This window comes from Mastigoproctus giganteus, chromosome 11 (assembly GCF_048544385.1).
Source record: "Mastigoproctus giganteus isolate SK-2022 chromosome 11, ASM4854438v1, whole genome shotgun sequence".
Taxonomy (NCBI): domain Eukaryota; kingdom Metazoa; phylum Arthropoda; class Arachnida; order Uropygi; family Thelyphonidae; genus Mastigoproctus; species Mastigoproctus giganteus.
The window spans coordinates 71,751,970-71,766,562 of NC_143585.1; the positions used below are offsets into that span (position 1 = coordinate 71,751,970).

The 14,593-nt window shown below is 38.3% G+C and overlaps 1 protein-coding gene across 2 annotated transcripts in view; it reads right to left on the bottom strand.

Moving 5' to 3' along the window:
* LOC150078114 (endosome/lysosome-associated apoptosis and autophagy regulator family member 2-like) overlaps window positions 1–14,593 on the bottom strand; it is a 425,663-nt gene that overhangs the window by 247,885 nt on the left and 163,185 nt on the right. For both annotated transcript variants that reach the window (XM_090385427.1, XM_090385428.1), the window contains exon 8: window positions 3,267–3,536. In XM_090385427.1, the coding sequence (XP_090241553.1) occupies window positions 3,267–3,536 (270 nt within the window). The remainder of the gene's footprint in view (window positions 1–3,266; window positions 3,537–14,593) is intronic.

Consider the following 14,593-nt stretch of genomic DNA (forward strand, 5'->3'; position numbering starts at 1 on the left):
ACAATGTATCAGGAACTGCATTTCTATAGTTGTCAATAGTAGTAAAAGAAAAGTGAAAGACAAAAAAAGCAACGAAATTATGTTGCTGTTTTGCCCCTTCACTTTTCTTCTACTACTATGGACAACTATAGAAACGCAGTTCCTGGCACATGGTCAGGTATAGTCCCCTGATGTAATACCTAATCATGTATCAATATTTATTTCAGCTGACATCAGATCATGCATTTTTGCATTATCTTAGACCTATATTAGACGATTTACTAAAAATGTTTCCCCCCAATACCTGATGACAGCTATACCATCTAGCACACGAGCAAGACTTTTGTGGATTTATTGGATGATTGTTTTCTGCAGCAGCATGTTCGAGAGGCAACCAGAGAGAGTAATACTCTTGATCTGATTATCAGCAGTGATCATTCGTGTATTAAGAATTCCCAGATAAAGGAACCACTAGGTGGCAGTGATCACAGTGTACTGTTATGGGATTTACTTAAAGATATAATTAACATCAGAGGTAAAGGAAAGGGTCTCTGCTTCCATAAAGGTAACTACAGTGGTCTCAGACAGTTTTTAAATTCTGTACAATGGGACCAACTGATGATGTTGCCAACAGCAAATTCTAAGTGGGAAGCATTCAAGGAATTAATCATGGAAGCTACTAGACATTTCAACCAATTAAGAAATACTGTTCAAAGTTTAGGCCTAAATGGTTGTCAAATGAACTAATGAGACTCATGGCAGAGAAGAAAAATGCATGGAATGTATAAATTATTAGGCAACACAGAAGCCAATGGCAGACATAAGCCAGTCTGTAATCAAGTCACAAAGAAGATTAGCATGCGAAGGCAGATTACGAGAAATCTTTGGCAAAGAATGCAAAGAAAAACAGCAAGGATTTCTTTACTTATATAAACTCTAAAAGAAAAGGTATGAACCACTTAATAACTGCAACTTCTGTCAGAGCACTTCACCCAGCAGGAAACTAGTACAGTAGACTCTCGATTTTCCAGGATAGATGATAAAAAACAAATCCCGAATAATCGATTTCCCGGTTAATCCAAAAATACAAAAGTCCCCGACATACGTAAGATATACGTTCCAGGACTCCTTACTTCGTTGAGTTTTACGTAATTTGGGAATGACTAATAACATATTGTTCCTATAGTATTATTGACAAATCTGAATTCCACGTGATACTTGTTAATGTTTGACCATTTTGATACATCCTTATAATAATGATTCCTTAGAGATTTAACAGATGCACTGTTTTCAAACTTTTGAATAATTTAAAGTTTTTATTTAACTGAAAACTAACTCTTTTGCATTTATCCATCATTTTTGCGATTTCTAAACAAAAAAAAAAAAAAAAGTTACTTGAAAAAAAACCGACATCGCTGACATAAATACAGTTATGTTCCAGTTATATTAAATATAGTTATGTTATATAGTTATGCCCCAGTTATATTAAAGGATGCAGCAAAGGAAGTAAGCAAACCCTTAGCCATAATTATGAGAGCTTCCTTGGACTCAGGGGAGATACCCATGGACTGGAAATATGCAAATGTGAGCTCAATCCACAAAGGAGGATCAAAAGGAGACACAGGTAATTACAGACCTGTTAGTTTAACTTCTGTTCCAGGAAATTTAATGGAGGCACTGGTTAAAGAAGCACTGCAGGATCATCTAGACAAGACTTCAGTTATACAAAAATTTGTAACTCGGACACAGTATGGTTTTGTTAAGGGAAAGTCTTGCCTGACCAATTTGATTGGATACTATGATGTGGTCACAAAGGAACTGGATGCAGGGAATACCTTTGATATCACATATTTGGATCTTAGAAAGGCTTTTGATAGTGCTGCACATGGAAGACTGCTGAACAAATTGGAGCAGTGTGGCATTGGAGGCAAATTGCTACTATGGATAAAGGGATGGTTGAGTGCGAGAAGACAGAGAGTGGTAATCAATGGACACTGCTCATCGTGGACTAATGTTATTAGTAGAGTCCCTCAGGGTTCAGTGTTGGGTCCATTGTTGTTTTCTGTATTTATAAATAATATTGATGATGGCTGATGACTATATAAGCCTGAGGACTATATCAGGCTTAATGTCCAAGTTTGCTTACGATACGAAGATTGGCAGGGTTGTTAAGGACACTAATGACACTACGCTGCTGCAACAGGATGTTATTTTTGTTGTTATTATTTGGTTTTTAGGAGCATTAGCAACTAAGGCCAAAATTCTCGGGACATGCGGTGGTCATTCCCTGACCTTTCCGCATCCTCTGTATTTGGTGGTGACAGAGAAAAGTTTCTGGCATCCACTTATAGCCTTAAAAAAATTATAATTATACATTCATGGCCAAATCTGTGTGATCCTTATAAAATAAAAATAATTCATTACAATTATCTGTTCATGTATTCACATTATTCTTCTTAGCCCAATAAAATAAAAATTCCTTACTGCTCAACTAAAATTTAATCAATTAAAGCAACAACAAAACAAAGATTACAATTAGACATATGTGGTTACGTCTACAAAACTATTATAAAAAAAAAAGAAACATTGCTTACCATGAAACAAATATTTACCCTAATTGTTAATCCAAAGAAAATCACTTTCTTGAAACAAGTAAATCAGGTCAGTCACTTTTTACTAACACACCACAAACCTCAAGAAAAAAGAAAAGCAACTTTTCAAATGATCTATGTTATGCTTTGACAAAGAAGCAATACCCCTTCAACAAGTTCAGCAATCCAGTTTTCAAATGATTTTTAAAAAATGCTGTAAAAAATCTAAAACGTTCCAAACATATCTACCTTGAAGAAGGGATAGTAATTTTTCCCAATTTACTGCTATTTATAATGATATGGTAAATAGCATTTCTTTTTATAACAATTAAGGCACATTACTAAACTGAAAAGAATTAAAGTGTTCACTACAATTCTCTGAATGATTTTATTAACTATGTATGTGAATTTCATGATGGATGCTTATAATATGCCACAAACCCAAAACTGTGCAATGAGGCTGCTAACATTTACAAAAATGTAATAAGTTTTTAAAATCAGAGGAAAAAATTGCACATTTTATGACCATCTATAAAAATGGAATGTTTCATATATTTATAGCTAATCAGCTATAAATATATGAAACTTATAAAACATTTCAAACTACATCACAAAAAGAAATGTCCACTTTGTTTATTCACAGAAAAAACTATAAGAATTATAATGTGATACTTTCATACAGAAGTTTCTACTCACAGACTGCACCATCTGAATAATGGTCTCTGGGACAGAAGGCACACATAGCCTCATTAGCATATTCCATACCAGGATTACAAGGAGGACAAAGTATCTTTTCTGTTGCAGGAGGTAAAGTAATAGCCTGTGGAATATCATCTCTACAGATTTTTGGTTCAATCCATTTGAATTGAGTCTGTGTCATTTTCAGACTATCACAAGCTGTATGTTCTTCATAATAGTCTTTGCTTGTACATGGAGGTCTATCAATGCAGTGTGATGAGCCTTTTGCTATGGAAGTAAAAATTATGTCTGTTGCATACAGTTGAATCTATTTAGTTAAAATTATGTAAAGAACAAGATGTTATTATTCTTAAAAATACAATTTGCATATATTTCCTTATCTTAAATAAACATGAAATTTTATTGGCTATTTATATAATTTAAGAACAGGTTAATAACTAAAAAATTAATAGAAATACTTGCCAAAATGCTATCAAATAATATAATTAAAAAACACTGGTAATATACAAAAACTCTGCAGTCCTCGGCTTTGAAATAGATTCTCCATGATTTCTTAGGTACACCAACAAAAAAATACAACTTTACCAAATAATTCTGATATTATAACCATAAATTTATTTTGTAATTTTTTTTTCTATTAATATTATTTTCAATTCTTATAAAACAATATTAATTTATAGCACATGATTTTTAGCACTGTATATATTGTATATATTACAAATACAATACACTTTTGATATTGAAGGATTTAATATATTCAGGCAGTTTTGATGATTCATGAAGTTATGTCTTTGTACAGTATATCTACTTAACCCTGTTTGTTTGTTTGTTTGTTTGTTTGTTATTTGGTTTTTAGGAGCATTAGCAACTAAGGCCATATTCCTCTGGGGATATACGGTGGTCATTACCTGACCTTTCCGCATCCTCCGTATTTGGTGATCACGGGCTCGAACCCCAGCCTAATCAAGAAGCGTGTGCTACGCACTGCTGCTCCTGCCCACCTGGCTACGGAGGTCCACATAACCCTGAACAGGTCACGCTGAAAATCATTGCAAATGCAGCAACTGACAAGTGGCCAACCTTGTTTTTTTATTTATAGAAAAAGTTCTTGGTTTTTGTGAATTCTGTATGAAGTGTACCAATACTTAGTTTTTACTAATGGAATGAAATATTTATTAAATATTTTATTTATTTTTATTATTTTTTTTTAATGTAAACCCCAAACACGAGAGGTATTAGAACCTATAGTACTTAGTACCATGCTTGGGTTGAAGGTTCAGAAGATGAAAGAAGATATTTGTTAACATTGGACTTGAGCTTCTGTAGACTGTAATTTTCAGGATATACATATGAAGGAAGGTTGTTCCAGAAAACGGCAGTGGAATGAATAAACAAGGAAGATGAAAAGTTGGTTCCGTGAGTTTGAAGTTGGACAGTAAATGGATGTTGGCTGGTGGTGGCACGTGTTCGGACTGTTTTGAAAGAGAGAGTGGGAATTATAGTAAACAATTCAGAAGAACAGTACCCATGGAAGTATCTGCAGAGAATGCAGTAGAAACAGTACGTCTATGAGACAGCGAATGGAGAGACTCTGTTAGAGATGAATCATTAATTAACCTAACTGCCCTCTTCTGAACGGAATCAAGAAGCCTGAGAGAGGTTTTGGGTGCACCACCCCAGATGTGGGAACAATATTCCATGGCAGGGCGGATTTGCAATTTATACAGAGTGAGCAGCTGTTTGGAAGGAAAGTAACACTGAGAACAAAACAGAAAACAAAGTTTTTTAGATGCAGAAGAAGCAATATTTGTAATGTGCTTGTGCCAAGAGAGATTAGAAGTCAGGGTAATACCCAAAAGATAAGCATAGTAGCAGTACTAGTAGCGGCATGTGATGTAAGAAAAAGCAAGGGTATGAGCTTATGCAGCATCAGCCCAAAAAAAAAAAAAAAAAAAAAAAAAAACACACCATTCCCTCCAAATGCCTGTCCAGTTCCTCAAATTTATTCAACCTATCAACTTCCACAACGACAGATGGAAGTTTGTTCCTGCAATTAACCACCCGCTGGCTAAAGGCAAATTTCCACACATCTATTCTACATCTGTCTTTTCTTAATTTGAATTTATGCCCCCTTAGGTTCGTAATCTGAACAAGTGGAAGGATCCCATCAGAATTCAGCTTGCTCAACCCATTCAAGGCCTTATACACCTCAATCAGATCACTGCGCAGGTGCCTAGTTTCCAGCCACTGCAATTTGAAGAATTTAAGCCTCTCTTGGTAAGAGGATCCCTTCATTCCCTTCAACAATCTTCTTGCCCTTCTCTGTACACATTCAAGCAAATCGACATCCTTCCTAAAATGATGCCTCCAGACCTGTACGCAGTACTCAAGGCATGGCCTGACCATTGCCTTATACAGAGGGACAATCACCTCCTTTTCCCTGCTAGCAAAATTCCTATATATCATTGACAAAATCCCATGACCTGCCCTGGCAGCCTGTCTGCACTGCTCAGAAAACTTCATATCTGACTGCACAATTACTCCCAGATCTTTTTCATTTTCTACTACCTTGGCTGTGTAGTACCAAACAGTTGGTACTTTTCTCAGGTTACTTCTACCCATATGCAGTACTTTGCATTTGTCAAGGTTAAACTTCATTTGTAACTTCTTAGCCCATCTGCCCAAATTATCTAGATCATGTTGCAGTAGCATACTGCTATTACTGTCATTAACAACCCTGCCAACCTTCGTATCATCTGCAAACTTCGACACTAAGCCTGATATACCTTCATCAATACCATTTATAAATATACAAAACAACAGTGGACCCAACACCGAACCCTGTGGTTCGGTGTTGGGTCCACTCTTGGGCTCGGTGTTGGGTGTTGGGCCCACTAATAACATTAGTCCACGAAGAGCAGCACCCATTGATTACCGCCCTCTGTCTTCTCCCACTTAACCATCCTTTTATCCATTGTAGCAACTTACCCTTAATACCATTCTGCTCCAATTTGTACAATAGTCTTCCATGTGCAACAGTGTCAAAAGCTTTCCTGAAATCCAAATATATAATATCAAAATTATTTTTTGCATCCAGTTCTTTTGTAACGACATCATAATAACCAATCAAATTTGTCAGACATGACGTTCCCTTAACAAACCCATGCTGTGTCTGAATTATTGCTGCAGTCTTGTCTAGATGATCCTGCAATGCATCGTTAACCAGTGACTCCATTATTTTACCTGGAACAGAAGTTAAACTAACTGGTCTGTAAATACTTGTGTCACCCTTCGATCCCCCCCTTTGTGAATTTGGGATACATTTGCACATCTCCAGTCTGTGGGGACCTCCCCCGAGTCCAATTATGCTCTCATAATTATGGCTAAGGGTTTGCTTAGTTGCTTTGCCGCCTCCTTTAATATAACTGGATAGATCCCATCCATCCCAGGTGCCTTTCTTATGTTTAACTTCAATAATTTCTCCTCCACTTTGCTCTCAGTTATTACAAAATCATTAAGCACCCTGCTACAATTTGATAACCTTCTGCCATTTTGAAACCTTAATAACTCCTCATGTATGAATTTAGATGCAAAATACTCATTTAGTTTGTTTGCTATCTGAGCAGGATCATCGACAATGGAACCATCTATATCAAGTGGACCAATCAGATTCAACCCCGTCCTTTTAGAGTTTATATAAGTAAAGAAATCCTTGCTGTTTTTCTTAGCATCTTTTGCCAAGGATTTCTCGTAATCTGCCTTCACCTGCCTAACCTCCTTTGTGACCTGATTACAGACTAGCTTATATCTGCCATAGGCTTCTGAGTCACTTGATAATTTATATGCATCCCATGCATTTTTATTCTCTGTTACGAGTCTCATTAGTTCATTTGAAAAAACTTCTCAGTAGTTCAATTGATTTAAAAACTGTCTGAGATCACTGTACTCACCTTTATGGAAGCAAAAACCCTTTCCTTTACCCCTGATGGTAATTAAATCTTTAAGTAAATCCCACATCAGTACACTGTGATCACTGCCACCTAGTGGTTCCTTTATCTGCAAATTCTTAATACACGAATGATCACTGCTGATAACCAAATCAAGAGTATTACTCTCTCTGGTTGCCTCACGAACATGCTGCTGCAGAAAACAACCATCCAATAAATCCACAAAAGTTTGACTAGTGTGTGAGTGACCAACCCACAAGTTCCAGTCAATATCTGGGAAGTTAAAATCCCCCGTTATAAGACATTCCGATTTATAGCCCACTATTTCTCTGTACAATTGTTCACTTTACACATTCGAGTCATTAGGCCTATAACACACTCCTACTCTTATTTTTGCTTTCGCAGTGCTTATGTCACACCAAACTGACTCAACAGTGCACTGTTCATCTATATCAACTGGGTGCACTTCTTTTGATTTTATGTTTTTCTTAATGAACAGCATAACACCTCCTCCCTTCCTATCCTTTCTGTACACATTGTATTCCCCAAATTCCAGTTCTACTTTCCTTATATCTGGATGACACCACGTCTCTGCTATCCCAACAATATCTGCCTTTGATGTCTTGACCAACACTTCAAATTCATCAAATTTATTTACTATACTTCTAGCATTGGTATACATGCAAGCATACATGCACCTATTCCTAGTTACTCTAACACATCCCATATACCCACCTATTTCACGATGACTGCCATCCGTCCCTGAAACCCCCAACACCCCTCGCTCCAGGTAGCTACTTATTCTAATAGAAGTTGTGCAAGAATCACCTTCACCTCTGCCTGCGGCTACTGTTAATTTTACTGCATAGGAGCAGAAGAATCCTTTTTGCGAAATATAAGGCAAGACTGAGTTTTAGAAGGGTTGAAATCAACAAAGTTGTCTTTGCCCCACTGGAGAATTACCTGAAGATCGGCATTTAAGGAATTGGTAGTAGATTTTCGAGAAATTGAAGCTGATTGAGAAGGACAAGGTTTCTCAAAATGGAAAGTGGAATACAATGGGCTATCATCGGCAAAACTATGGATAGGATTTCCAGTCAATGGAAGAAGGTCATTAATATACAAGAGGAATAGAGTGGGAGAAAGAACTGAACCTGGGGGACACCGGCATTAGTGGAGAAGTTAGAAGACAGAGAGCCATCTACCATCACCCTCAGTGAGCAATCAGAGAGAAAACTGGATAACCAATTACTAAAAACAGTTGGCAAACCATAAGATGGAAGCTTGTTTAGAAGACCTTTATGCCAAACACGATCAAAAGCCTTTATGCCAAACACGATCAAAAGATGTCAAGAGCAACTACTTGTGTTTCACCGAACCTTTCCATTGAATTAGTCCATAAACGGTTAACATAAGCCAGAATATCACCAGTGGATCGACACTGATGGAATCCATACTGGCGATCGTTGATCAGATGGAAGGTTTCTAGGTAGTTTAAGAATTGGCAGTTAATTGATTTCTCCATTACTTTGGAAAGAGTAGAAGTAATTGCAATGGGATGATAATTGGATGGGAGAGATTTGTCACCCTTTTTAGGAACTGGCTGGATATGAGAAAATTTCCAAGCAGAAGGAAAAACACCTTTGGAATAAGAAAGTGAAAAAAGGCGGCAAAAAATAGGAGTAAGTTCAGGAGCACAGGTTTTGGGAACAAGTGGAGAAATACCATCGGGACCTGGAGCTTTCTTAGCATCAAGATTTGTCAAAATCCTTTTGGCATCCTTTTGATGGACGACCACAGGAGGCATTAAATGGAGCATGTTGGGAATGGTGGGAGATGTTTTACCAAGATCATTAATACATGAGTTAGAAGAAAAATGGGATGTTAGAAGGTCAGCTTTATCCTTGGCTGAAGTGACAACAGAACCATCTGGTTTGGACAGAGGTAGGAGCAGAGATGGGCAAAAGTTGCGGCAAGAGACCATAATGCTTGGTTACTATTAGGGCAAGAAGCAAGTTTTCTACTCTTAGCCTGTTCAAAATCTAGTTTGGACTGATTAATAACTGCTTTACAATTGTTGCAAGCTTTGGTGTAAGCTGAAAATGAAACTGAAGAATTATGATATGCAACATTCTTCTCTTGAACAGCCTTAGCACATTTATTGGAAAACCAAGGTTTAGATAAAGGATGAGATTTTAAAGTGGAGTGTGGGATAAAAGATTTCATTCCTGCAAGAATAATTTCACTGACATGATCTGAGCAAACATTGACATCAGAAGTTTTGAAACAGTAATCCGACCAAGGAAAAGCAGAAAAGAAGTCTCGCAGGTCATCCCATTTTGCATTCTTGTAATGCCAAACAACACGAGGTTGGGAATAGCCATGAGATAAAAGGGTCCATTGGAGAAGAGACAATCATCAAGTTGTGATCTGGAGTGCCTAAAGGACCTCTCACTTGGACCGTGTACTTAGAAGGGTTGTTTGTGAGAAAAGGTCAAGCGTATTGGCTGTGTGATTAGGATTGTCTGGTATTTTTGTAGGTAAATGAACAATCTGTGCAAGGTCATTAGTAATTGCAAAAGCCTCAGCATCTCGACCTGCTGGGTCGGTGTGACTAGAAAATGGAAGACAGCTGGAGTTGTGAACGTTAAAATCACCAAGGAAAATTACCTCACTGTTAGGAAAGTTAGACTGGAGAAAGTCAAGTTGCAAAGAGAGGAAGTCAAAGAGCTCCAAGTGATTAGTGGAGTTGGGAGAACACTAGAGACAACAGATGAATTTTACACAATGAGGTAGAGAGATTTTAAGCCAGAGAAGATCAAAGAGAGGAGATTCCAAATTGCCAAGTCTCTGACAAGGAATATCAGAACGGACATATGCACAAGTACCACCTTTGAGGCGAAAGGAATCATACAGCATATAATTTGGGCATCTGAGATGAGCAGTAGTTGAATCAACCGATAACTGAGATTCTGTCAGAAAAAGTACATGGGGTCTGGCAGACTGCAAGTCGAAATGGACATCGTTGAGATTAGAATTGAGACCACGTATATTTGTGAAATGAATTAGGAAGTGCTTGGGAGGTTTAGATCTTTTCGCAGATAAGCTTGCTCTATTAGTTTGACAATTCATGGTGTATTCAATAGTAAGAAAATGTGGGTAGGACCTGATGTATGAAGTAATGAAATTTTTGGATATGGCATACACACGGTAAGAATATAACCAGATCCTTGACATAACGTGGCCTCAACAATGCTCCCCCATACACACTACTCGGACTTCCTCCAGTTACTATCTGGCAGAGTAGAGGTAGCAAGATTATACACTAGCTGATCCGGAAGCCTCCTAGAGAGTTACCAATAGTTGCCTTGGGGGTTGCCGCGGAACACAGCGGCAACCCCCAAGGCAGAATGCGCTGGTCCCAAAGGAACTAGTAGTTGTTGGTGACTCTATTGTCAGGGAAACGGGAAACATGCTTTGTAAAAAGGATAGGTGGAATAGGACCAGGGTATGTCTGCCAGGGGCAAAAGTTGATGACGTTGTAGAGCGGATATCATCTTTTAAGGGCACAAAAGGTGATATAGTTGTACACGTTGGCACTAATGACATTAAGAGTAGGAGACCGGCGGAATTACTTGACAAGTACAGGTCACTGATGAAAAAAAGCCGTGAATTAGGGTTGAAATTGAAAGTGTCTGCAATTCTGCCCAGACACGATAGGAGGGAGTATATGATGAGAGCCCTGTCAATCAATTCGGCCCTGGAAAGATTGTGCAGGGCTCAAGGGGTAGAATTTTTTTCAGCCTGGTCTGTACTTGTTAACAGGAGAGACTGCTTCTACAGGGATGGGATACACTTAAATAGAAAGGGTGCAAGAATGTTTGCTGATGCTATCGAGGCAATGTTAGGTGGGTCGGAAAACTGCTAGATTGGGGGGATACAAGGACTAATAGATTAACAGTAGCCACTGGCAGAGGTGAAAGTGATTCTTGCACTGCTTCTATTGGAATGAGCCGCAGCCTGGAAAATAAGATGCAGGATATTTCAGAGACTGCTGGGAATCATTGGGGTACAAGTAAACACATGGGTTGTGTTAGGGTAGCTAAGAAAAAGAACAGGTGCATGTATACTTGTGTGTACACCAATGCTAGGAGTTTAGTAAATAAATTTGATGAATTTGAGGTATTGCTCAAAACATCAAAGGCAGATATTGTGGGGATTTCAGAGACGTGGTGTCACACAGATATAAGAAATGCAGAACTGGAATTTGGGGAGTACAATGTCTACAGAAAGGATAGACAGGATAGGAAGGGAGGAGGGGTTATGCTATTAGTTAAAAAACACATAAAATCCAAGGAAGTGAAGCCAGTCGACATCGCTGGACAGTGCAGTGTCGAGTCAGTTTGGTGTGACATAAGCATTGGGAGATCAAAATTGAGAGTAGGAGTGTGCTATAGGCCTAATGACTCTGATGAGTATAATAAGAAACTGTTCGGAGAAATAGAGTGGGCCAGTAAATCAGAGAGTCTTATAATGGGGGATTTTAATTTCCCAGATATTGCCTGGAATTTGGGGGCTGGTCACTCACACAGTAGCAAGGCTTTTGTGGATTTATTGGATGATTGTTTTCTACATCAGCATGTTCGGGAGGCAACTAGAGGGAGTAATACTCTTGATTTGATTATCAGTAGTGATTCTTCATGCATTAAGAATCTGCAGATAAATGAACCACTTGGTGGCAGTGATCACAGTGTGCTGAAGTGGGAGTTACTCAAAGAGGTAACTACCATTAGGGGTAAAGGGAAGGGGTATTGCTTTCGTAAAGGCGACTACAATGGACTGAGACAGTATTTAAATTCTATACAGTGGGATCAACTGATGATATTGCCAACAGCAAATTCAAAATGGGAAGCATTCAAAGAACTTATCGTGGAAGCTACTAGGCTTTACATACCAACTAAGAAATATTGTTCAAGGTTTAGGCCTAAATGGTTGTCAGATGAACTAATGAGGCATATGGCAGAGAAGAAAAATGCATGGGATACATACAAATTAACACGTGACACGGACGCCTATGATAGATACAAGTTGATCTGTAACCAAGTTACAAAGGAGGTTAGGCAGGCGAAGGCAGATTACGAGAGATCCTTGGCAAGGGATGCGAAGAAAAACAGCAAAGAGTTCTTTACTTATGTAAACTCTAGAAGGAAGGGGATGAATCAGATTGGTCCACTTGAGATCGATGGGTCAACTGTTGATGACCCTGCTCGGGTAGCTAACAAACTAAATGAATATTTTGCATCGACATTCACACATGAGGAGTTATTCAGCGAGGGGAATGCCAGAGGTGTATTCAACTCTAGCAGTAAGCTAGAGAATCTTGTAATAACTGAGAGCAAAGTGGAGGAGAAATTGTTGAAGATAAACACAAGAAAGGCACCTGGGGTGGATGGGATCTATCCAGTTATATTAAAGGAGGCAGCAAAGGAGGTAAGCAAACCCTTAGCCATAATTATGAGAGCTTCCTTGGACTCAGGGGAGGTACCCATTGACTGGAGATGTGCAAATGTGACCCCAATTCACAAAGGGGGATCAAAGGCTGACACAAGTAATTATAGACCTGTGAGTTTAACTTCTGTTCCCGGAAAATTAATGGAGGCACTGGTGAAAGAAGCACTGCAGGATCATCTAGACAAGACTTCAGTTATAGCTAGGACACAGCATGGTTTTGTTAAGGGGAAGTCTTGCCTGACCAATTTGATTGGATACTATGATGCAGTCACAAAAGAACTGGATGCAGGGAATAACTTTGATATTATATACTTGGATCTTAGAAAGGCTTTTGATACTGTTGCACATGGAAGACTGCTGCACAAATTGGAGCAGTGTGGCATTGGAGGCAAGTTGCTGCTATGGATAAAGGGGTGGTTGAGGGGGAGAAGACAGAGAGTGGTAATCAATGGACACTGCTCATCGTGGACTAATGTTATTAGTGGAGTCCCTCAGGGTTCAGTATTGGGGCCTTTATTGTTTTCTGTATTTATAAATGATATTGATGATGGTATATCAGGCTTAATGTCCAAGTTTGCAGACGATACGAAGGTTGGCAGGGTTGTCAAGGACACTACTGACACTATGCTGCTGCAACAGGATTTGGAAAGGTTGAGCAGATGGGCTTCGAGGTGGCAAATGAAGTTTAACATTGACAAATATAAAGTACTACATATGGGAAACAGCAACCCCAGAGCAACGTATCAACTCTGTGGTACTACACTGACAGTGGTAGAGAATGAAAGGGACCTGGGGGTGGTGTTTCAGGCAGATATGAAGTTCTCTGAGCAGTGCAGACGAGCTGCAAGAGTAGCTCATGGTGTATTGTCAATGATATATAGGAATTTTTCTAGCAGGGATAAGGAGGTGATTATTCCCTTGTATAAGGCAATGGTCAGGCCACACCTAGAGTACTGTATACAGGCCTGGAGGCCTCATTTCAGGAAGGATGTAGAGCTGCTGGAACGAGTACAGAGAAGGGCAACTAGATTGGTGAATGGGACAAAGGGGTTCTCTTACGAAGAAAGGCTTAAGTTTTGCAAATTACAGTGTCTGGAAACTAGGCACCAGCGGGGTGATCTGATAGAGGTGTACAAAGCCTTGAATGGTTTGAGCATGCTCAATGCTGATGGGATTCTTCCTCTAGCTCAGAAAAATCACCTGAGAGGGCATAAATTCAAATTGAGGAAAGACAGATGTAGGATAGATGTGCGGAAATTTGCCTTTAGCCAGCGGGTGGTTGGTGGGTGGAACAGACTTCCATCCCTTGTCGTGGAAGTTGATAGCCTAAATAAGTTTAAGGCTCAGCTGGACAGGTATTTCGAACGAACAGAGGGGTGAAGTGGAAGTGGTTATTTTTATTTATTTATGTTACTTTTTTTTTTTTTTTTTTTTTTTTGGCTGATGCTGCATAAGCTTGCTTTCTTGCATCAAATGCCTCTACTAATGCTAATGCTAATGCTAATAGGTTCGGGCCAGTGTACTAACTAGCGGCCGGCCTGCGAACACCGTTTTAGAGCTGTACCCTCGAAATGTAAGGAATATTGGATCTCGCCACGATGTTCATCACAACCTTAAAAGTTATGAATCATACTGCATTTATATATTTATATTTTATTTATATTTTATATTTTTTATATTTATATTTTTTATTTTTTATATGATTTATTTATTTTGGTTTTTTTTATATTTATATTTTTTATAATTTTATTTATTTTTTATTTTGTTTAATGAAAAATTTAACAATTTAAAATGTCCTTTTTTAAATATCATTTTCAACAAAACAAAACTTTTATTAATTCTGATAAAAATTAAAAAAAAAAAAAA